At 42.4% G+C, this 24352-nt stretch overlaps 1 protein-coding gene across 2 annotated transcripts in view; it reads left to right on the plus strand.

Annotated features, from left to right (window-relative positions):
- Nucleotides 1-24351, plus strand: part of OTUD7B (OTU deubiquitinase 7B) — a 59692-nt gene extending 35341 nt beyond the window's left edge. For both annotated transcript variants that reach the window (XM_061408104.1, XM_061408112.1), the window contains exons 3-12: nt 914-1102; nt 2999-3226; nt 4584-4685; nt 7085-7212; nt 12498-12610; nt 14454-14581; nt 14853-15002; nt 15589-15703; nt 16637-16721; nt 17904-24351. In XM_061408104.1, the coding sequence (XP_061264088.1) occupies nt 914-1102; nt 2999-3226; nt 4584-4685; nt 7085-7212; nt 12498-12610; nt 14454-14581; nt 14853-15002; nt 15589-15703; nt 16637-16721; nt 17904-19112 (2447 nt within the window). In that variant the 3' untranslated portion in view covers nt 19113-24351. The remainder of the gene's footprint in view (nt 1-913; nt 1103-2998; nt 3227-4583; nt 4686-7084; nt 7213-12497; nt 12611-14453; nt 14582-14852; nt 15003-15588; nt 15704-16636; nt 16722-17903) is intronic.
- The last annotated feature ends 1 nt before the right edge of the window (nt 24352 follows it).

Genomic DNA, 24352 nt, shown 5'->3' on the forward strand with positions numbered 1-24352 from the left:
ACAAAAGAGCCTAAGCTTTATTCCGTAGGCAGTGGTGTATGCCACTAAAAAAAAATTTGATTATGGAACTAAAACGATCAGAATTGTTCTATAGAGAGATTAATCTCATGGGACCCTTCAGAATAGATTGGAGGTGGGCACTAGGTGATACAGGAATTGAATTAAGGTGGTGACGAATGAAACAGAGCAGAAGGAAGTGTGAACAGTTATGCAACATGTTATTTATTGGCTAGTTTAACTGGAGAAAGCAATTTAAAAAGTCTGTGGTAGCAGATCTATCATTTGAGTCTACTGTTAGTCCCTCCCCTCTATAATTTGTTCTTTACACTACAACCAGAGTTAACTTTCAAAGGAAAAAGTGTAGTGATTCTTAAGTTTGAGGGAATTAACAATTCCCTTGGATAGCCTGATGGCAGCTATCAGCTCTTTCTTTAGAAAAATGCACATACTTATAACTTTGTGTACAACTTCAGGTGACTTAGGACACCCCAGAGCACATCTAGGCCCAGAACTCTCTGGATCTCAGAACTAGGAGACCTGGCTTGTGTCCTGCTGAGGCCCTGGTGCAAACTAGCTGTGACTTTGGGCAAGTAACTCTACTTCTTAAGACTTCCTTTGTCTGTAAAATGACATTACTAGGTCTCCAAGGGCCTTTTCAGTTTAGAGAGACCAGTGTTCTGTGCTCATGGAGCTTTCTTAGAAAACAAACAGCAAATAAATAAAGAAGTTGTGGTATTCCAGACTGAAATGTGTTGAAGGAAATTAGAGTAGGGGAAGGAAAAGGAAGACTGGAGTGTACATGAATATATGCTTGCTAGTTTTGGTAAGATGCTTAGAATGATGGTTCTGTGTCTTTCCTCAATTTTCCTGTACTCTCAGCACCCAATTCACTTTTTGTTTTGTATCCTGACAGGAAAGAATTGGGATGTGAGTGCCGCCCTCAGTGATTTCGAGCAGCTACGTCAGGTCCATGCTGGGAACCTGCCCCAACCCTTTAGTGAAGGGGGTGGTGGCTCCAGGACCCCTGAGAAAGGGTTTTCTGATCGAGAGTCTACTCGTCCTCCCCGGCCCATTCTACAGCGGCAGGATGACATCATTCAAGGTACTGGGGTGCTGAGGGCCGTTTCTGTATATGAAATAGAAAGGAAGTGAGATGGCTGCTAACCAGAGAATTTCTTGATTCTTTGGAAATGATTCCTTTCTTCTCCCACCTCCCCAGTCAAATGATCAGAGGTGAACTCAGTCCTCCAGCTGCTGGAACCCCTCATTGTTTGTATCTGGAGTACTGTCCAGATTAAAAGCCTTCTTCAGATACTATGAGAGAGAAGAAGGGTAACAATCTCATTGTCAAGATAAAGTACACAGAAAGAATTCAAAGGATCACTATCACCTACTCTTTTGGAGGGCATTTTGTTAATGTTTATTACTATCTGTCAAATTTTTCTAATGCATGTATACTCTGTCTCAGCAATTTTGTTTCTGGGAAGATTTTATCATGTGTGTGTGTGTGTATCTGTGTGTGTGTATCCTTTTAAATAAATACATACATGATTCATAAGTAGACAGACAGGTAGTGTAAAGCTTGAAAGTTAAAGCTTGAAAACAACTTTTAATACCCATTAGTAAAGGAGTGGTTAAATAAATGGTAATCATCCATATCGTGGAATACTTTGCAGCCATTAGAAAGAATTAAGTAGAATGTGATGGAACTTGTTTAGAAAAATCTCTTTACTGAGAAAGGTAAGATGCAAAACAGTATAATATATCCCTGTTTATGTTTTAAAAATTATTATAAAAGCTATGTGCACATCTATGTGCATAAAAAAATTGTACAAGGATACAGAAAGTCCCCTTTAGGGAGGGGATCAGGAATTTTGAATGACAGGGAGATTTCTTTTTAACACTTGAAACCTTTTGGTAGTATTTTTTATTTTTTACATGGGCATGTGGTACTTTTAAAACACCTTAAAAAAGAACTTAAAAAACAACATCACTATAGAATAGTGTTAGACTGACTCTTTACTTACTTTGTGCATCATCCCTGGCAAATATTGGATTAAAATCTGCTACTCAATATGATTTTTAGGTCTTTTGATAGTCTCTATATAACTTAGGCCATGCAAATGAATTGTAATACTATACTGAGTAAGTTACGATCACAATGGAATATCTGCTGGAGAATTATAAGTGCCATGTATTCAAAACAGATTACATAATTTGGGGGGGCACTGTCTATATTACTGCCTTCCTCTGTTAAGTAAGAATTGACTATACTGTAAATTCCTGATAAATATATCAAGAAAAATTGTAGTAAGTTGTGTAAATAAATGTTATTGATGGTAGATAAGAAAGTTCCTGAATGTGTAAGATTTGTCATTAATTCTTTTTTAAAAAATTTGTTTAATTTTTTAAATAAATAAATTTTATTTAAAAATTTTTTTTGTTTATTTTTAATTTGAGGATAATTGCTTTACAATGTTGTGTTGGGTTTTGCTGTACAATGTGCATCAGCTATAAGTATACATATGTCATTAGTTTTCTATAATGGAAATCCTTTTTCTACATTCTCCAAGACCCTGAAAATTATCAGCAAGATTTTTTGACTCAGTCTGTTGATAGCCAAATGGAATTCTGTTTCCCTTATTCCCTCTTCCTCTCATCAAACAATGACCAAGTTGCCAAATGAATAGGTCCCTATTATGTTGTGAAATGGAAGCAGAAGACAGTGTCATGGGGAGAAGAAGTTCAGGCAAATTCCAAAAAGGGTAGAAAGAGGAATGTATATTTGGTGCTAATGCGAGTGCCTGAGAAAATGCCACTTTCTATATTTCACAATTATATTTGGCATGAGAAAGAGGGTCGTGAAATTTGGTAGCCAGTTCGACTTATAGTTTTTCCCTGAGTGGAAACCTTGTCAAGAGGTAACCATCACCACATGAATGGAAAGTTCTTTGAGTGGGTTTTGTATGTTCTAAGGTGACTCCATTTCTCATTGCAGAAAAACGCCTGTCTAGGGGCATCTCCCACGCCAGCTCCAGCATTGTTTCCCTGGCCCGGTCCCATGTCTCCTCCAATGGTGGGGGTGGGGGGAGCAGTGAGCACCCCCTGGAAATGCCCATCTGTGCCTTCCAGCTTCCAGATCTCACTGTGTACAATGAAGACTTTCGCAGCTTCATAGAGAGAGACCTCATCGAGCAGTCCATGCTGGTTGCCTTGGAGCAGGCAGGTCAGTGAGCGCGTCCTTCCCGCTGTACCTCCACCCCTCTGCCGAGGGGCCAGGCTTGACCAGCAGCTTCCAGTCTAAGCCTGTGATCTGATTGATGGCAGTCAAACTCAGTGGTCAGTCAGAGAGACGTGTACTGAGCTACGCTTCTTCAAGTTAAAGAAAGGACACAAACAGGACACTTGGCTCTGGAAATTTCCTGTTTGATGGAAGGGAAACTGGATACACATGTGAAAGGCCTAGGAATCAATACCTAAAAATCAGTACATAAAAAAAAATACAAGTGAATTATAATTGGCTCTGAAGCACCTTGTGAACAGAAAGAACCAATGTTGTAGATGATACATAGTGGTGATTAACTAAGTCACATTTATTTATATAAACTTTTCCCCAAAGATTTATTTACCTTTACAATTATGTTTGTCTTAAATTATTGTTAAAATTAGTTGGTATAATGGATGAGGCAGCTGGGATTTCTGGGAAACCTAGTCGGGTATTAACTCCCATGGCAGGTCTGGGGGATGGGAGTTGGCATGGAAAGGAAACCCTTATTTTTCATTTTGTACCCTTCCATACTAATCATGCACATCTATTTATAATTTTTAAGTAGTTAGTCATTTGTCTGGTATGATTATAGGCCAGTTTTTCTTTCAGTAGACTTTTCAGTAATTGAAGAACATTTTTAAGCATCATTCATACAATATTTTCTTTATGTAAGTAACAGGTCGACAATTGTAGGATGACTACAGAACTGAGACTCATTTTCTTAGGTGTTTAAGTACTTTATTTTATTGCTCATGTCTTTAAAATCATACCACATGCATGCTGACTTGCTTACTGTCATATATGATACTTGCATGACACTTGGAGTATATGTGTTGGGTTGATTTTCTTTTACTGGTGATCTATTTGTGCTGATCTTTATTGCAGTCTATGACCTTGGCCCCATCATCCATCCCAGAGTTGTTCAGTCTTAGCACTACTGACATCTAAGACCAGATTATTCTTTGTTGTGTGAGCTGCCTTGTGTATTGTGTTTAGCAGCCTTCCTGGCCTCTACTTACTCGATGCCAGTAACATCCCGCTCACCATTTGGGACAACCAAACATTTCAGGATGTTGCCATATGTCCCTTTGGGGACAAAATTGGCCCCACTTAAGAACCTCTAATCTAACCAGTTATACTCACCAAATTTTGATGAATCAGATATAAGTGAAGAAGATACACAGAGTAATAGAGTGGTGGTTTGATTCTAGGTAGGCTTTCTAGAAGAGGCAAGCTTGGAGTCTTGTATTAGAAGTAAAAAAGTAGAGAGCTTAATGGATAATCTGCTCATCTCCCTTTCCTCGTGTTTCTGTAGGGCGTTTGAACTGGTGGGTGAGTGTGGACCCCACCTGTCAAAGGCTCCTTCCTTTGGCAACTACTGGAGATGGAAACTGCCTCCTGCACGCAGCCTCTCTTGGTGAGTCATGAGAATGGCCCTTCATTCCCTCACAGATAGGAAGCAATAGTTAAATCTCATGTGAAGGACTTGAGCCAACCAACCTTGATCTTAGAAGTGATGGCTCAGAGCAAGGTGTATGTATGTGTGTGTGCTGGTGCAGGAGAAGATAAAAGAACCTTGTCCTGGTTGTTCACTTTTGTTGAGAAATTGTATGGAGAGCACGGGATTTAGCACAAGTCCCACTCTGAGAATTGACCCCTAAAAGTAATGAATAGCAGAAAGCAAGTAGTATACTGTTTGTGTATATATATAATTCTACTTAATATTCATTCTTTTGGTATATAAAAAAGATATGTTTTCATCAGACCCCATGAGACTTGTTTATTTTGATATTAATTTTTAATGAACCTTTATTTAATGTACCTTTTTAATTTTTACTTAGAGGATAATTGCTTTACAATATTGTATTGGTTTCTGCCATACATCAACATGAATCAGTCATAGGTATATGTATGTCTCCTCCCTCTTGAACCTCCCTCCCACCTGCCACCCCGTCCCAGCCCTCTAGGTTATGTATGTCTAATCTGGAATAATGTATTTTTCTTTCTTTTTTTTCACTTCCAGTTGTACTGATATAATTGACATACAGCACTGTATGTTTTAAGATATACAGTATAGTGATTTGACCTGCATACATTATGAGATGATTACAGTAAATTTAGTGAACATCCATCATCTCATACAAAATTAAAGAAATAGAAAAAATTATTTTTTCCTCATGATGATAACTTCTAGGATTTACTGTCTTAACTTTCATGTATAATGTACAGCAGTGTTAATTATATGTATCATGTTGTACATTACATCCTAAGTGCTCAGTAGTCTTAGTCTTGTATATATGGAACTTTGTACCTTTTAACTACCTTCATCCAGTTCTCCCTGCTCCCACCCCCTGCCCTTGGTAACCACAAATCTGATGTCTTTTTCTGTGAGTTTGTTTTTGAAGTATAATTGACCCTATGCTGCTGCTGCTGCTAAGTCACTTCAGTCATGTCCGACTCTGTGCGACCCCATAGACAGCAGCCCACCAGGCTCCCCCGTCCCTGGGATTCTCCAGGCAAGAACACTGGAGTGGGTTGCCATTTCCTTCTCCAGTGCATGAAAGTGAAAAGTGAAAGTGAAGTCACTCAGTCATGTCCGACTCTTAGCGACCTCATGGACTGCAGCCCACCAGGCTGCTCCATCCATGGGACTTTCCAGTCAGGAGTCCTGGAGTGGGGTGCCACTGCCTTCTCCATAATTGACCTATAACACTGTTATACCCTGGCACACAGTGTGGTGATTCAAATATTTCTGTATATTTCAAAATAATCACTGTGTTAAGTCTGGTTACTGTCTGTCACCATACAAAGATATTAATTATTGACTTGTTTACTTTAAATTGTTATGTCTATTTAAAATTCAGTATATTATTTGCCTTAGTTTTTTAAAAAAAGTCCCCATTTTCCAACCATTCCTCAAACTTTGATGCTGATTGCCATGTGCCAGACCCATCTTGTCTGCTGCTACTCTGTGTTTTATTTATTTTTTAGCTTTAAAAAAAAATTGTCTGAGCCATGTAGCTTACAGGATTTTAGTTCCCCAGCAAGGAATTGAAGCCAGGCTCTCAGCAATGAGAGTCTGGGGCAGTGAAAATATGGAGTTCTTAACCACTGGACTGCCAGCAAATTTCTACTCTGTATTTTAATTTGTTAGACTTGGTATCAAGAGTAAAGGCTTTCTGGGACTTCCCTGTTTGCCCAGTGGTTAAAGACTTCCTCCCAATGCAGGGGGTACAGGTTTGATCCCTGGGTGGGGAGCTAAGATCCCACATGCATCATGGCCAAAAAACCAAAACAAAACAGAAGCAATGTTGTAAGGAGTTCAATAAAGACTTAAAAAAGTCTTCTTGTCAGGAGTTTGTAGGATGTGGTCTATCCTCTGCTTTTAGGCTCTCAAAAGTTTCTGAGCCTCTACAGTAGGAACATCTTTTCTTTCCTGATTACCTTTCTGCTGAATTATAGCAGGAGTTTCTTTGAACCGGGGCTTCAGGCCTGATATCCTTCATGCCAGAATCTGTGTATCATAATTAATAAGTGGAGTTGAGTCAAGGTAAGGTGTCTTGAAAGTGAAAGTGTTAGTCACTCAATCGTGTCTGACTCTTTATGACCACATGGACTATAGCCCACCAGGCTCTTCTGTCCATGGAATTCTCCAGGCAAGAATGCTGGAGTGGGTTGCCATTTCCTTTTCCAGGGGATCTTCCCGACTCAGGGATTGAACCCAGGTCTCCCGCATTGCAGGCAGACTCTTTACCAACTGAGCTACCAGGGAAGTAATACAAAAGGTGTCTTAACCATTATCTTTTCTTGCCATAGGGATGTGGGGTTTCCACGATCGGGACTTGGTGTTGCGGAAAGCTTTGTATGCACTGATGGATAAGGGAGCCGAGAAGGAAGCATTAAAACGGCGCTGGAGGTGGCAGCAAACTCAGCAGAATAAAGAGGTGAGGAAGCCGGGTGGGAGCACCTTGTTTCCCAGAGTTACGTAAGGGATTGCTCAGTGCCCACTATAGGAAGCGTCTCCTACTTAGGTGCTCTTAGGTCAGTGTTACTCTTAACAATCCTATTGAAATTCAGATACCACCAGAGGGTACATGCCTTCCGATAGAGTTATGAGAACTGGTGTGGGGAAGTGTGGACCTGTAGACGAGGTATCTAATGCTGTGCTTTTCCTGATAAGGCACTCAGTAAGCCTTTAGTGACTGTCTTTTGCAAAATGAAATACAACAAGCTTGTAGGATTTTTTTGTTGTTTTGGTATTTTACTTATAATAAGCCTAGACCAATTTTTAAGGACTTATGTTTTCAACGCTTATTAATGTAAATGTGTAAAAAAAAATTGGGGCCGTATATACCATTTATTTTTCGTAAATTCAGTTTACTTGTTAAAAAACTGTAAAAGCATGAGTTTGAATGTTTTATTATTATTAGAATTTTATGTTCTGAAGATTTAAAACATGGAAATAGAATGTCTTATGTTTCTTTCTCAAAAATAGCTCAATTGTTAAAATTAGGATGATATTAAGATCAGAATCTGGTCTTTGATCAGCCAGTCTGCCCCAGAAGATTCCTGAGGGAAATGAATGCACAGGGTCAAGACCAAGTAAACAGCATTCTTTATTGACACCAAACCCCCTGCCTTTCTGGTGAGCTGAGTTGGACTTTGTGGAGGTTTTTTTTTGTCTGAGCTAGAGCCAGCCTAGAGTTTGTCTTCTTCACTGTTGAATTCACACTATACCTGAACCTCTAATCCCAAAGAAACGTAATGCCAAAGAATGCTCAAACTACCACACAATTGCTAGTAAAGTAATGCTCAAAATTCCCCAAGCCAGGCTTCAGCAGTATGTGAACCGTGAACTTCCAGATGTTCAAGCTGGTTTTACAAAAGGCAGAGGAACCAGAGATCAAATTGCCAACATCTGCTGGATCATCGAAAAAGCAAGAGGGTTCCAGAAAAACATCTATTTCTGCTTTATTGACTATGCCAAAGCCTTTGACTGTGTGGATCACAATAAACTGTGGAAAATTCTTCAAGAAATGGAAATACCAGACCACCTGACCTGCTGCTTAAGAAACCTATATACAGGTCAGGAAGCAACAGTTAGAACTGGACATGGAAAAACAGACTGGTTCCAAATGGGAAAAGGGGTATGCCAAGGCTGTATATTGTCACCCTGCTTATTTAACTTATATGCAGAGTACATCATCAGAAAAGGCAATGGCAACCCACGCCAGTACTCTTGCCTGGAAAATCCCATGGATGGAGAAGCCTGGCAGGCTGCAGTCCATGAGGTCGCTAAGAGTCGGACACGACTGAGCGACTTCGTGCACTGGAGAAGGAAACCAGTGTTCTTGCCTGGAGAATCCCAGGGACGGAGGAGTCAACAGAGTCGGACACAACTGAAGCGACTTAGCAGCAGCAGAGTACCTCATGAGAGATGCTGGGCTGGATGAAGCACAAGCTGGAATCCAGATTGCCGGGAGAAATAACAGTAACCTCAGATATGCAGATGACACCACCCTTATGGCAGAAAATGAAGAACTAAAGAGCCTTTTGATAAAAGTGAGAGGAGAGAGTGAAAAAGTTGGCTTAAAGCTCAACATTAGAAAACTAAGATCATGGCATCTGGTCCCATCACTTCATGACAAATAGATGGGGAAACAGTAGAAACAGTGGCTGACTTTATTTTTCTGGGCTCCAGAATTACTGCAGATGGTTATTGCAGCCATGAAATTAAAAGATGTTTGCTCCTTGGAAGGAAAGTTATGACCAACCTACATATTAAAAAGCAGAGACATTACTTTGCCAACAAAGGTCCATCTAGTCAAGGCTATGGTTTTTCCAGTGGTCATGTATGGATGTGAGAGTTGGACTATAAAGAAAGCTGAGTGAAGAAGAATTGATGCTTTTGAACTGTGGTGTTGGAGAAGACTCTTGAGAGTCCCTTGGACTGTAAGGAGATCCAACCAGTCCACCCTAAAGGAGATCAGTCCTGGGTGTTCATTGGAGGGACTGATGTTGAAGCTGAAACTCCAGTACTTTGGCCACATGATGCGGAGAGCTGACCCATTTGAAAAGACCCTGATGCTGGGAAAGATTGAGGGCGGGAGGAGAAGGGGCTGACAGAGGATGAGATGGTTGGATGGCATCACTGACACAATTGACATGGGTGGACTCCGGGAGTTGGTGATGGACAGGGAGGCCTGGCGTGCTGTGGTTCATGGGGTCGCAAAGAATCAGACACGACTGAGCGACTGAACTGAACTAATACCTGAACCTTAGATTTGATCACTTCAGACAGGAAAAGGCCAAACCAGATCATGCCATTAGTTAAGCAGACATGACAGCCACAGTCAGAGGATAGATACCAATTCAGCTATATTAAACTATTTATAGTTATTATTTTAAAGGTGGGGATAGGAGCTTCCCTGGTGGCTCAGTGGCAAAGAATCTGACTGCCAGTACAGGAGACATGGGTTTGATCCCTGCTCCGGGAAGAGTCCACATGCCTCAGAGCAACTGAGTTCCTGAGCCACAACTACTGAGCCAGAGCTCTAGAGCCCAGGAGCAGCAACTGTTGAAGCCCACGTGCCCGAGTCAGTGCTTTGCAACAAGAGAAGCCACCACCATGAGAAACCTGTGCACCACGACTAGAGGGTAGCCCCCCATCGCTACAACTAGAGAAGGCCCACGCAGCATCAAAGACCCAGTACAGCCAAAAAAATAAAGGGGGGTTAGATGATGGGAGTTAGCCAGGAGACTCAGAAATTCCGAAATTCTATTCTTGGTCAGCCACCTTTTCCCTCTCAGAGTCCCCAAATGGAAATACATGCCTCATGAATAGTAGATATTGAAAGAGTAGTCTTTTTACTCCTTTTGCTCAACACGTTGAAAGTTCCATATGGAAATGAGGTAATTCTTTTAGCTCAGACGATGTATAGCACTATAGTGGGGGTGGGGAAAGGGAGATGGACTGGGGAGCTACTTTTAGCCAGTGCCAAAAACCAAACAAATTAAATTGGTTTTGATTTCCTAGGCCTCCCTGTTTTGTTGTTGAAAATGGTAAAACCCAGTAAGAACATTTTCAGCCTAGAAGGGTACACCACCTAGTGGCTGTGTGTATAAAAACAGCACGAAAATAGGTGAGAGGAAGAGGGAGACAGAGCCTCATGAATGTGTATCAGGGACCATTTATCAGAGTGAACAGAGTGCCCCATATACAAACTGTGCATTCTTCTTACTTTGAGTTGAAAGAAAAAGTTATGGAATTATACAAGTTGAAAATAGCTTTGTTGTGTTTTTGTTGTTGTTTTTATTAAAGTAAAATATGCTCACAATAGCTCTTTAATTCCTTTTACGTTTGTTCTGATACTTCTCATGTTTCTAATGTGATTCTTTCTACTCTGTCAGTGTGTGTTTAAAGTATAAACTTGGGGCTTCCCTGGGGTCCAGTGGCTAAGACTTGGAGCTCACAATGCAGGGCCCCAGGTTTGATGCCAGGTCAGGGATCTAGATCCCATGTGCTACAACAAAGAATCTGCATGCTGCAGTGAAGATCAAAGATCTTGAGTGCTGCAGCTAAGACCCAGTGTAGCCAAATATAAATAAATAAATATTCAAAAAAAGAGTATAAACTTTTTTAAACACTTATGTAGGCCAAATACAATTAACAAGATAGCCTTTCTTCCAAACCATCATATACATCCTAAAGCCAATATAGTATTTTAAGATTATTTGTACTATTTCTTCCACTCCTGGGATAAAAAGTATAGTTTTACTGAGCATGTATTTATTGATTACTGATCACATGGTAAGCACTAAGCATATTGCTTAAAACATGGTCCTGGCTTTTAAGAGTGGTAGTAGGAGATGGACGTGTGAGTATACGATTACAGCAGAGTAACCAGTTATGACTTCTGTGATAGAAGTCTGTATAGCAGTTCAGCAGGGAGGGCACAAAGGAAGCAGTGAGTGGCTGATGCACCAGGGAGATTTAGGAAAGGCTTCATAGAGGAGTGATACTTGAGTTTTTTGCTGACAGTTGAGAGATTATTCACCAGGTGGATATGGAGTGGGCTGTCTCAGGCAGAAGGCTGTCGAGGCAAAACCTAGACAAAAGCTCAGAAGTATAAAAGGACATGGTGCATTCAAGGAGGTATGACTAATTAAATGATATTAGAGGGGTAGGTCAGAGCCCAGGAAGTGGAGTCTTTATGCTGTGCTTAAAGAGTTTGCATTATTATCTAATAGATAATAACAATTCTTAAAAGAATTTGTAGCAGGAAGCAAACATCATCAGATTTTAATTTTAGAAAAATCTTTCTGGTAGTATTGTAGAAAATGGATCATAACAATGTATGACTAGAAGTAGTGAAACCAGCATCTATTACAGTAGCTCATGCTTAATAGTTATTGACTAAAGGGATCCAGGTATGGGATAGGTGAAAGGAGTCATCAATAACTCCCTGGTAGTTCTAACTGGGTGTTTGAGTGATAGTTAGTGTTGCTTACAAAGGTTAGAAAACAGGAAGAGGAAGTTTTAAAAGAGGCAGAAGTTCCGTTTTGACAGAACAGAGTGTAAGGTAGTCATGGGCAGGTGACAGCCTTCAGTAGGCTGCTGGATGTGAACATAGAGATGAAGAGGAAGTCTGGGCTGGAGAGGAGGATATCTGAGTCCTGAGCATGTAGATAGCAGTAGATGAGATTATAATAGTAGAAGAGATAACCCGGATAGAACCAAGGCTAAAATTATTTGACACATTATCAGTATTTTAAGATAGAGTTCAGAGAGGTTGGAGAAAGTAGTGTTTTGTGAGCTGAAGGAAAACAAAGTTTAAGGGGGAGATCAAATGCCACATGAATGCTGAGAAAGATGAGAACTGAAGAGTTCACTGAATTTGGCCAATTAGAAGGTCACTGTCTTTAGCCAGTCTGTTAGGGGAAGTAGTGTATAGGGGTAAGGGACATAGGCTGGAGGGCAGAAACAAGCTGGATTACAGTGGGCTGGAAAAGAATGGAAGAAGTGTGAGTGTGATCATAGACTATTCTTTCATGGATCTTGACTATAAAAGGGAGAAGAGACTGGACTTTGTAGTATAAATTGTAAGACAAGTGCTTACAAATTATAAGACAGGAGCATAGAGTGGAATAACATGAGTGAGTTGGAGTGGCTATTTCCTTTTGAACTTAGCCTCTAACTGCTTAATATACCTTGCTGTCTTTCACACAGTCAGGGCTGGTATACACAGAGGACGAGTGGCAGAAGGAATGGAATGAACTGATCAAGCTAGCCTCAAGTGAACCCCGCATGCATCTGGGTACCAATGGAGCCAGCTGTGGTGGGTAAGTATATCTAACTGGAGGAGCAGAAAGTAATCTTTGCTGAGTCCTCAGTGTCCAAAGAGTTCTATCCTAAGAGGGTGTTGGACAGAAAGACAGGAGAGAAGCCATGACAAGGGCACAGAAGGGTGTAACAGTATGGTATGTTCTAGGAACCACAGGTGGTTCAGTATTGCCAGAATACAGAATATGTGATGCTGAATGATAGACGAAGCTAGGCAGTCCAGATTTTTGTGTGCCATACTAAGGAATTGAAATTGTGTTCTATCCAGACTTTGGGAAACTGCAGGACAAGTGATTTGGTTTCCTCAATAAATAAAGGCAAAGAAAAGAGAAAGAACCTAAGTTTAAAGACACCTAAGAGATGCATCAACCAGTTAGAATGTATGGACATGTATAAGACAATTGGGGAAATGTGAATAATGTCTACATTACTATTTTTAAAGTGTGATATTGATGGAATTATGGTAGTTTTTAAATTGTGATATTGATGGTATTGTGGACATCTTTAAAAATAGTCTTTATTTTTTAGAGATTGAAGCTGAAATATTCATGGATGAAATTATATGATATCTAGGATTTGCTCCAGAATAATCTGGTGGGGTGGAGTCGGTGTGGGGGCTGATCCCTAGGGTAATATATCAAGGTCTAGGTGGAAGAAGATTGACCATGTATTTATGATTATTGAGGTTGAATGATGGATATATGAGAGTTTAGTGTACTATTCCTTCTAGTTTGAGTATGTTTAAAATTAAAAATTTTTCTAAAGTAAAAAGTTAAAAAATATAACCTATCCAAACTTTATTGTGTATAAGAATAATTCGGGCGGTCTATTTAAAATGCAGAATTTTGGACCTCCACCCTAGGGAAGTACAGTTGCGTTGCCCAGAAATCTGCATTTGTAGCAAGCACTCAATGTCGAATAAGATTGGTTTAGGGGGCAGGATTGGAGAAGGAAATGGCAACCCAGTCCAGTGTTCTTGCCTGGAGAATCCCAGGGACAGGGGAGCCTCGTGGGCTGCCATCTATGGGGTCGCACAGAGTTGGACATGATTGAAGCGACTTAGCAGCAGTAGCAGCAGCAGGGGGCAGGAAGCCACTCAATTGTGAGTATGTGAGTAACAGGAACAAATTGATGAATTTGAGCACAGTGACAGCCAAATGGATGATGAACTGGAGGGGAGTAATAGTAATCCAGGAAAGAGGGGGACACGGGTATGAAGTGGTGGCTGCAGATATGCCAGAGGAGACACTTAAAAGATGGAATTGGTCAGGCCAGGTGATTAACTGAAGATGCGATATAAAGAACAGTAAATATTTCTCAGATTTCTGATTAAGCTACTAAGTATTAGCCAAGAGATGGGCGAGGCTATTCTTCTTCAAGTAAGGGAACATGAAGAAGGGATTTTTGTTTTCTTTCCTTTTTTGTTTTTCTTTTTTGATAGGACATGATGAATGTGATATGTGGGTGGTTGTGGTGGGTAAGGTAATAAGCAGAATGAGGCTACACAGTTGTATATTGAGCTACTGGATAAAAAGAGTAGGGGAAGGCTGTTGAACCAGATAGGTATTAAGAGGGATTACTTCCCAATTCTGAGCACTACTTTAACCCTCAGACCTTCACATTTCTTTTCTTGAATTTCTCCATCTGTGAAATGGAGGTAGAAATAGCCATGCTAGCATAAAATAATCATCTCTGTCTATGGCAGCCTTCAGAATGGAAAAAAGGAAATGGACATTTTTTTTTTCCTCTGTGTAGAACTGGTCTTCAGAGGTCTCTTGATTTGTTTTCTTCCCTCTCCCTTGCACTGCATCTCTTCCATTCTCTCCCCTCCTACAACTCTAGGGTGGAGAGTTCAGAAGAGCCCGTGTATGAGAGTCTAGAAGAATTCCACGTCTTCGTCCTTGCCCACGTGCTTCGGAGGCCCATAGTCGTTGTGGCAGACACCATGCTGAGGGACTCTGGGGGGGAAGGTGAGTCAAGCAGTCCTCACTCTACCCTGAGCAGCCCTGTCTGCAAGGGGGATATATGACCCTTGGGGAAAAACACGGTGTAAATTAGAACAATGCACAATTCTCACAGAGTCAGAGTAAAGCAGTTGAGGTTAATTGATGAAACTTCTTAGGAAAGAATTATTAAACACCGGATGGACTGAAAGGGGGGCTCAATTGACATAGTTGGGTGGAGAGATTTCCCACCAGGCAAGAATATAGCCTTAATAATAATCTTTGTGATTTCCTGCAGCATTCGCCCCTATTCCCTTCGGGGGAATCTATCTGCCCTTGGAGGTTCCAGCCAGCCAGTGTCACCGCTCCCCTCTGGTGCTTGCCTATGATCAGGCCCACTTTTCTGCACTTGTGTCCATGGAGCAGAAGGAGAATGCCAAGGAACAAGGTGTGGAATGCAGTGTCTGGGTCTCTGGTGTCTTTTGTTCTGCTTTATTTTCACTTAGAAGAACTGAAATGAGAGAGGATGTAGGAGGAAAGAACTGAGTGACATGCAAGCCCAGACAGAGCGTGCTGATGCTGTTTTCTTAAGCTCTAAGATAAACAGAGTTTTGTTTTGTTTAAAAAAAAAAAAAAAAAGGTTTTGGGGAAAACTCAGCCTGTGTTCCCTGATCTGGAGTAAAGAAGCTTATACATTAAGGTCTAGAACTTTCCAAATGATGCTTTGCTCTATTTGCCTTAATAATGACTTTGAATTCCCTGAATTCACTTTAATTGGCAGGAACATCATGGGTGCTAGCTGACTGGTGGGAATTCATGGAGATAAGTTGCCTAAATTGTGTTCTGAGTAATAAGGGAAAACCTGCCTGTTATTTTTTTCTGCTAAGACAATTCGTCATTAAGAACTGAGATGTGACTATAGTTAGAGACCTTGGGTATGATTCAGCTGCCTTTTTACTGGAGTCAGTCTGTGTTCAGCTGCCTTCCTCTTTCCTCAGGAAGACTCCTTGATCATATGTGTTTTTCCTCCCCAGCTGTGATCCCACTTACAGATTCAGAGCATAAGCTGCTGCCTTTGCACTTTGCTGTGGACCCTGGAAAGGGCTGGGAGTGGGGCAAAGATGATAATGACAATGTCCGATTGGCAAGGTGAGGCACGTCCAGCCTTTCCATCTGCTTTGTAGCTGCAATCTCTTCCACATGCAGTGTCTGTCTCCCGGGGACTTTTCCTCAGCTCAGGGGCGAAGATGGTCACATCCTAGTTCTAGTGTCTTTGGGAAGATGGAGGGGTGGGAGACAGATTGGGCACCTGGACTCTTGCCACTGCTTTTTCTCCCCATGAAACAGAAGGGAATCCTAGGATGTGTTTATAGCATGAGGAGTGTTCTTACAGAATCCCCAGAACAGTGGTCAAAGAATCAAGATGATCAGGTCACATTTCTCCCAGCCCAAACGAGAAGGGTTTTAAATAGCTGACCAAAATCATTTGCTCTAGACTTTTGCATTTTTTTTGGAACTTAAATGGCAAGAAAAATATGTTCTCTCCACCCCTACCCCCATTTCCCTGAAGTTGGCTTCCTCCTGCTTCCACAGCTTTCTGTGAAGAGCTTAGGAGTGTAAAAGTTCCTTCCTCACCTCTTATCCAGTGCTGCCTTCTTTGGGCTCCTGAAACTGGAGCCAACTGAGAAGATTGGGTTAAAAAATAAGAAAAGAGTTTATGATTTTTTAAGTAAGTTTTCACCTAATTATCAAAAGCGTCTTCTAAGTAATATACTGTTTCGTAAGTATTTCCTATTTTCCAGGCCCTGAGCTGGGCCCTTTCTCAATACTATTTTAATCTTCACAACAGCCCTACAGGATAGATATTATTATCTATACTCATTATCAACCCCTACTGAGTTTCAGGGAGGTTGAAGTGACTTACTCAAGGTTATAAAGCTTAGTTGGTGCAGCCATAATTCAAATCAGCCCTGAGCTCCCAGCCATGTAGTCTTCTCCCACCCTGCCTCCCAACTGGATCGCACTGCTTTGCTTTTTAAAGGCCACAGTTCTTTGAAATTCTTTTTTTTCTCCATTTCACAGTGTAATCCTATCCCTAGAGGTCAAATTGCATTTGCTGCATGGCTACATGAACGTGAAGTGGATCGCAGTGTCCTCTGATGCGCAGGTGAGGCTTCTCCCACTCCGCCCTGGCATGGCCTCCTTTCCACGTCAGGGAGAACAAGGACATCTGGTGGTGGTGTCCTTCCGAGTCTCTTCTGGATAGTGGCTTATGCTTCAATATTAGGAGTAACTGGAAAATACCAGATAAATTCCCAAAGAGACTTTTTCCTGCCTTTCTGTTAGTGGCCTTTGTTTTCTACATCTTCTCACCAACCAGGCTCTGCTTTCTGATACTAAACACATTCTTCAGAAAAAGTTTTCTTGAACTTGAGATTGTTATTACTTTGTTCTAAGCCCTCCGTATATAGACCTCTGTGTTGGGCACTAGAAGAGACAGAATAGCTTAAAAAGCTCCTGATCTAGTAGGTTCTGAGGATATCATTATCCATAGAACAGGAACACAGGAGCAAGGGGCAACTGATGGACTCTGGTGCTGAATGTCTGAAAGCGGATGCAGAATGGTTAAGACTTGGGTGGTTATTCAGAACTTCCTTGAGAGTAACTTTGGGCAGAATCTGGCATAGGGAAATTTATAATAAATGCCATTCTACTGTCTACAGAATATTCTCCCACCTTACCCAGAGGTTATGTATTTGTATAGTTGCACATTGTTCTAGAAGAGCAAAATCCAGTCTTCATTTTGCTATCTCCTTATTACAGAAGGGCATCAGATTATAGGAGGTGAGATAAAGGCTAGACATTAGATACATTTTCTCCTGGTTCATGGGAGAGCTGATGAGCTGGGGAAGGACAGTGCCCTCCTGGGTGACCCTTCCCCTCATGACAGCAGCGCTCCTCTGGAACCTGGCAGTCATTTCAAGGAAGGAGTTCGTAGGGGTGTTACCACCCCTCTCCACATGGTTAATTCCTATAGCAACAGCTGCAGGAGGCCCCTTGAGCCAGGTGGATGGGCTGGAGGTTCCTGGGGGCTTCCTTCAACCTAGGCCAGTGGAATAACAGTCAGCCATTTTTTTTTTAATTTAATTTTTTGTTGTTGATTTGCAATGTTGTGCCAATCTCCGCTGTACAGCAAAGTGACTAAGTTATACATATACAGAAATTCTTTTTTTAGATATTCTTTTCCATTACGGTTTATCACAGGATATTGAATATAGTTCCCTGTGCCATACAGAAAGACCTTGTTTATCCATTCTGTATCTGCCAACCATCTTCTTGTCTCTTCCAGGCTCCACTGGCCCAGCCTGAGTCCCCGACAGCCTCAGCTGGAGATGAGCCCCGGTCCACTCCTGAGTCTGGGGAATCAGACAAGGAGTCAGTTGGCAGCAGCTCTGCCAGCAACGAGGGCAGCAAGCGGAAAGAGAAGTCAAAGCGAGATCGGGAAAAGGACAAGAAGAGAGCAGATTCTGTGGCTAACAAACTGGGCAGCTTTGGCAAAACCTTGGGCAGCAAGCTCAAGAAGAACATGGGAGGCCTGATGCACAGCAAGGGTTCTAAGCCTGGAGGGGTGGGGACAGGTTCGGGGGTAAGCGGTGGCACTGAGACCCTGGAGAAGAAGAAGAAAAACTCACTGAAGAGTTGGAAGGGTGGCAAGGAGGAGGCAGCTGGGGATGGGCCTGTATCTGAGAAGCCCACATCTGAGTCTGTTGGTAATGGAGGGAGCAGGTATAGCCAGGAGGTGTTGCAAAGCCTGAGCATTATGAGGATTGCAATGCAAGGGGAGGGGAAGTTTATTTTTGTTGGCACCCTGAAGATGGGTCACCGCCACCAGTATCAGGAGGAGATGATCCAGCGCTACCTCACTGATGCTGAGGAGAGATTCCTGGCAGAGCAGAAGCAGAAGGAGACAGAGAGGAAGATCATGAATGGAGGGGTAGGGAGTGGGCCTCCTCCAGCCAAAAAGCCAGAGCCAGATGGCGGGGAGGAGCTGCTGACTGCCCCTCCAGCAGAATCCAAGGCAGTGGCATTCTCTGCTGGCTACCCTGGTGGCTTTACTGTCCCTCGGCCTTCTGGGGGTGGAGTCCACTGCCAGGAACCCCGGAGGCAGTTGGCGGGGGGGCCATGTGGGGGGGGCCTACCACCATATGCCACCTTCCCCAGACAGTGCCCTCCTGGGCGACCCTACCCCCACCAGGACAGCATCTCTTCTCTGGAGCCAGGCAGTCACTCCAAGGATGGAGCTCACAGGGGTGCACCGTTACCACCCCACTTCCGCGTGGCTGATTCCTATAGCAACGGCTACAGAGAGCCCCCTGAGCCAGATGGATGGGCTGGAGGTCCCCGGGGACTTCCCCCAACCCAGACCAAATGCAAACAACCGAACTGCAGCTTCTATGGACACCCTGAGACAAACAACTTCTGCTCCTGCTGTTACAGAGAAGAACTGAGGAGAAGGGAACGTGAACCGGGTGGGGAGCTGCTGGTGCACAGGTTCTGAACGGGAAACCTTGGAGGGCAAGGGGGCTAAACAAAGAAAGTTAAGCTCAATTAATTGGCTCATAAGACCCAGCTCCCATGTTGATGGGGCGAATGCAGTAATGTTGGTGTGAGCCTGGCTAGAAACTCTTAAGTGTGTATACTCTGAAGAGCTGCCAGGCTGGCAAGAGCAGGTCAGGGCTGGATGGTGCCTCGAGGCTATACTGGTCCTTTGCCGATCTTGACTTGATGGTACTGAGGAGGTACAAGGGGAGAAAGATGATAATTGTGTGTCATAACCCCTTGGGTCCATCCCAGGCCTAAGGGAAAGTGTAAGGGAAGATTCGGTGTGTGGGGGTGGGTAGGTGGGCAGCAGTCTGGGGGAGGAACTGGCAAAGGAGGTTCTCAGTCAATAAAAGAAAAAACAGACCAAAGTTCTTTTAGGTTGGAAAAAAAGCACACGGTGGTGGAGTTGGGAGTGTGGAGGGAAATTGGGAAATTAGATTTGTTACTGACTTGAATTAAGGTAGATGTTTAGTGTTGGATAAATTTTTCCTTCTGAAGGATCTGGAAAGACAAGGCAGAAATGTGTGCTTCTCGGTGCTTATTAGGAGGGGGATGGCTTAAATGGGTTTAGTGAGATGACAAAGGCAAGAACTTAAAGGGGGAATCTTTTTCCTCTGAAGTTTGATTTCCTTCTAAACAGCCGTCTGTCATCCCTTCTAGTTCGAGAGGAGATTGCCGATTGCCCCCTATCTTTTCCTCATCCTTTTTGAGGACTGAGCTCAGCTAAGTTAAGAAGGTTGTGATTTTTTTTAAGACTTTAATTTTATTAAAAAAAAAAAACAAAAAAAAACACAAAAGAAGTTCCCTCTGGGGAAGGCAAGAGAATGATAAGAGCAGCTGTGTGTGTTGAATTTTTTCTAGGTGAATTGGTGCAGAGGTGATCTTTTTTTAACTACTAGCAATAACCACACATTTGAGTGCGCCTTGGGAGGGGGTGGGAGGAGGACAGACTTTTGGCCAGACTGTTTCAAACAAAACCAAAAACCTAAATAGAGCACTACCATCCTCTGCTGCTGCATATCTGTAGAAAGCAACTTATTTTTTGGATTTTTTTTTTTAAGAAAAGAAACAAAAAGACCCTAGCAAGCAAAAAAACATTTTAAAAAATGAGTTTTTTCCCTCCTATTTAAGTCATTCTTTCTCCTTGCTCTCTACTTTTGGAGAATGAACTTAACATCCCGGCTTCTTTTGTTAAGCCATAGCTGACCTTAATCTGTGGTTAGTTTATTAAAATAATTAAAAAAATACTTTGTAAGAAGAGATATTTTTGATAATAGGACTGATGTTGAAACTTGGGGTAGGGATTAGGGGCAATTTATAAAGAGGTAGCTAGAGAAATATATATTTTAGTGAACTATAACCACAGATCACAGATTACTCCCAATGAGCTGATCTGTCATTGGCTCTCCCGCCTCTCCCCAAACCATCCTTTTCCCCAGAGGGTGGGAGTGTGTCTGTGGACACAGTAGTTGGGGGAGCTCCTTTGCATTTTGCACAAAGCACAAGTCTGGACAGCCTATGCTCTGGCCAGCACCATTTCTAAGAGCTTTAAACTGGAGGACCTATCCTGGGCCAATCTTCCCTTTTCTTTAAATTATTTCTTTCTGGGGGGAAAAAAAAATCAACTATGCAATTGTATACACTCCTGGGTGCATATGAAGAAGGGGAATAAGTGTACTTAATGTGTCTAGAGTGTTAATTGGGGCTATTTTTCTGTATTTGGATTTCTCTTTTGAGGTGTGTACTCTTAAACCATCCTGTGGAATGTAATCCTTACATTTGATCCAAGGCTGACATGGGCTGGGAGTGTGCGTTGGGGGGACTTGTGTTTGCCATGTGTTGCTTCTGCCCAGTCAGGAAAGTTGTCATCCCACCGCCCCCTTGATAACAAAGTCAGCCAAGACTGTCCTCTTCATTGGAACTGCTCACAATTTAGGAAGTTTCCTTTCTCCTCAACAAACTCGAAAAGCCACTTATTTTCTAAATCTGATTGTTGATTTAATAATTTCCATGGCTATTAATTCTTAGGCTTTTATTTGGAAATGGATGTGTTAAGGAAGCAATGAGGTCAAAGGAGATAGGTTCCAAAGGAGGGTATGTTTGTATTTCCAGGCAGGACTGGGGCTGGTGTGAGAGGAGCATTCCCTTCAGGGTCAAAACTTAAGGAGATGCCAAAAGCTCACTAGTCAAGATAAATAGTGTTTTAATGCAGCATTTTTTAAAAATTAATGCAAAAAATCCATCATGGGCAAAATATCAAAATCTTTAAAACAGGATCCAGCAGGACTGGGGTTAGAGTGAGGGAAGAAAAGCTGAATTGAGCAAGGAGGAGTTGAATCTTGTCTTTATTTAAAATTTCGATACTTTATTCATTGTGGCTCTTTTTATATTAATTTTGATTTTCTGACTATATTGTGTTAAAATAGCATCTTGCTCACTGGCTTTTGAGGCATCCTTAAATTTTGTGCCCAAAGTGAGTGCCTTGCTCACCTCACCCCGTGTCTGGGCTTAGAACACTGGTGGGACCACCACCATACGAACTTCTGTCGCCTGACATGCACCCAAACAACAGGTGACTCGAACTCACACCTAGAATTTGCACAGCTCACGTACCTTTCCCGTAGGCATCCATCTATATCATAGGATTTTGGCCTGGACCAATAGGAATGGAAACAGACCAGGGATTTTCCCAGAGAATAAAACCAGGAAACTTTTAATTCGCCACTGGACTGCTGTGTTTGGATTTGATCTGTTATTAGAGTCTAGTTAATACTTTTGTTTTTAAAAACTGAGGACAAATGAACATAAACGGAAACCTTGTGTCATGTTTGCTTTTGTTTTGATTTATAAATTGACCAACCCCAATCCCTTTTGACTTCTTTTCAAATAAAAAGGTGGAAATTCTGAGGGGTGCCCAAGGGGGTGAAAATGGTAAAAAAAAAAAAAAAAGCGGGGGGTGGTGGTGGTTAGGTTATTTAGGCCCTATAGCTTTTTCATTAAGAATTTTTTGTTTTTAATTTGGGAAGGTAACTTTATTGAGGCATTAAAAAAAAAAAATAACCTCTGCATTCTAAAGATGAGGGACCCTGAGTCAATGGATATTTTTCTGTAGGGATAAGTAAAGTCTGTCCTGCTTTATTTTTTGAGACGGCTGTAGGATGGGAAGGAAGGTGGTGAAAAATTGCCTGGGAAATGACAGTATTTGGGGAGGGAGTAGAAGAGGCAGCCTCATGCAATTACTGTGTTGGGGGGAAGGGAGGAGAGGGGTGACATGCACTCAGAAGGAGCCAGATTCCTTAGTTGAGGGTGTGGTTGAAGGGGGGAGGCAGGCCCCCCAATCCTAATTGAGGGATATCATCTCTCAGGCTTAAATAAGTGCATTTAGTTATTGTAACCCCAGGCGCTGGGGTACCTACTGAGGCTGTTGTTGGAGAGGGGAGATTTTCAGGGCTTTTATTTTTCCCTTTTTGATTTCAGACAGTGCTACCCCCTCTACTCACCCTAGATTCTCCATCTCAGCCCTGAAGGAGCAAATAGGTCTATAGGACACGCCTCCAGATTCCTTTTAATTTATGCTGGTTTGATTGAGAGTTACAAGATTTAACCAAACATTTTCCCCTCACACTGGATTCTACAGCGAAATAAAATGATGATATTAAAAGGTTTTTTTTTTTTTTTTAAAGATTCAGTCTCTTCATGGAGTGGTATGGTGTTCAACTCAGTGCTCTGTGGGGCCTGGAGGGAAGTTCCTTCCCTCTGCTGTTGGCTGTTTCTTCTCAAGTGAAACTAAAGCTCACAGACCAACTAAACAAAAATCAGCAATGACTTTTTAGTGTATGTTTGGGAGTGATAATGAGCTGGAAAGGATGGAGCTGGTTCTGAATGACTTCTGAGAACCTAGCTTTTGCTATTCTTACCACTTTCTAAACAGCCACATGTCCAAAGTTCCAGTCACATTTTATCTTTCCCAATAAAGGAGTTTCAAAGATAATTGTCCCCAAGTTACTCTGACACCTCTGGACTCTGCATTGTCTTCTTTCTCCAAGGAGTCAGTGCCCCAGACCCACCACCACAGGTGAGAAGACAGAATTAGTAGTCCTCGTCCTGGAATCACCTGCACCACAGATTTTTCTAATTTCCTTTTCCCTCCAGGCCCTTCAACTACAGATTCAGTGACTCATACAGGCAGTCTGTTTCTTTCACTTTATAGAAATCACAGGCTGTTTTGCCCCCTGAACTTAAGTGGATTAACAGAATATTATACCCTCCATGGAGACTTTCTCCACAACCCCTCCTTTTACTGGCCACTTGGGTAAGAGGTGCTAGAAAAGAGGAAGGGAAGCTGGCTGCCAGGAGCGAAGAGAGGAGCGGGGGTGGGGAGAACCTTGGCCTCTTTCTGTGCTTATAACTGGATCTGTGATTCATCTTGTGAGTCACTCAGCTCCACCTCCTTCCTCTAGCAGCCCCTCCCAGCAGCCTTCACTCCTGGCACAAACCTGCAACCAGACCAGGATTCTGAAAATGGGAAAATCTGATACAGACCCTTGCCTCTCCACCCTTCCTTCCATCCACTAAACCTCCGTTGGGGGTGGTCGGGGGCGGGGGGGGGGGTGGTGTCCTCCTGTTACTCAACACTCAGCTGCTGTCCCCTTTGCATTCCTGGTTAGGTGCTGATCCAAGTCACCCATCTTCTTTCTGGCTCTGACCTTCCCCATCCCCCCTCATGTTTTCTCTATTCTGCTGTTCCGACACCTCAAGTATTAAAGGATAGAATGAGGCTCTTCACTGAAGGGTGGTGGGGAGAAGGAAAATGGATAATGGATTTTTAAATTGTGGTACACACCTTTTTCTATTGCCACAGAACTTGGGAAATATTTTCTTCCCGTGAGGGATTGAGGCTGATGGAATGCAGGTGGGTGTGGGGAATGTCGCAGCTTTAAGGACTTCTAGAATCAGGCTTCTGGGACGCCTTCCTAGCAGGTGTATGCCTCTTTGTTCCAGATGGACTCCCTGTCTCACAATATCTTCACTATTTCCACAGTTGCAGCCAAGACAGGGAACTTTTCAAAACTGAGGCCGGAAGGGTGTGTGTGCCGGGGGAGGAGAGTTGAGTGTCACTCTGGAAAACTCGGGACCCCACCTAAGGACTGCTGCCTTTGTACAAACTCAAAATCAATAAAACAGCAGCTCTGTAAT

This window comes from Bos javanicus, chromosome 3, assembly GCF_032452875.1.
Source record: "Bos javanicus breed banteng chromosome 3, ARS-OSU_banteng_1.0, whole genome shotgun sequence".
NCBI lineage: Eukaryota > Metazoa > Chordata > Mammalia > Artiodactyla > Bovidae > Bos > Bos javanicus.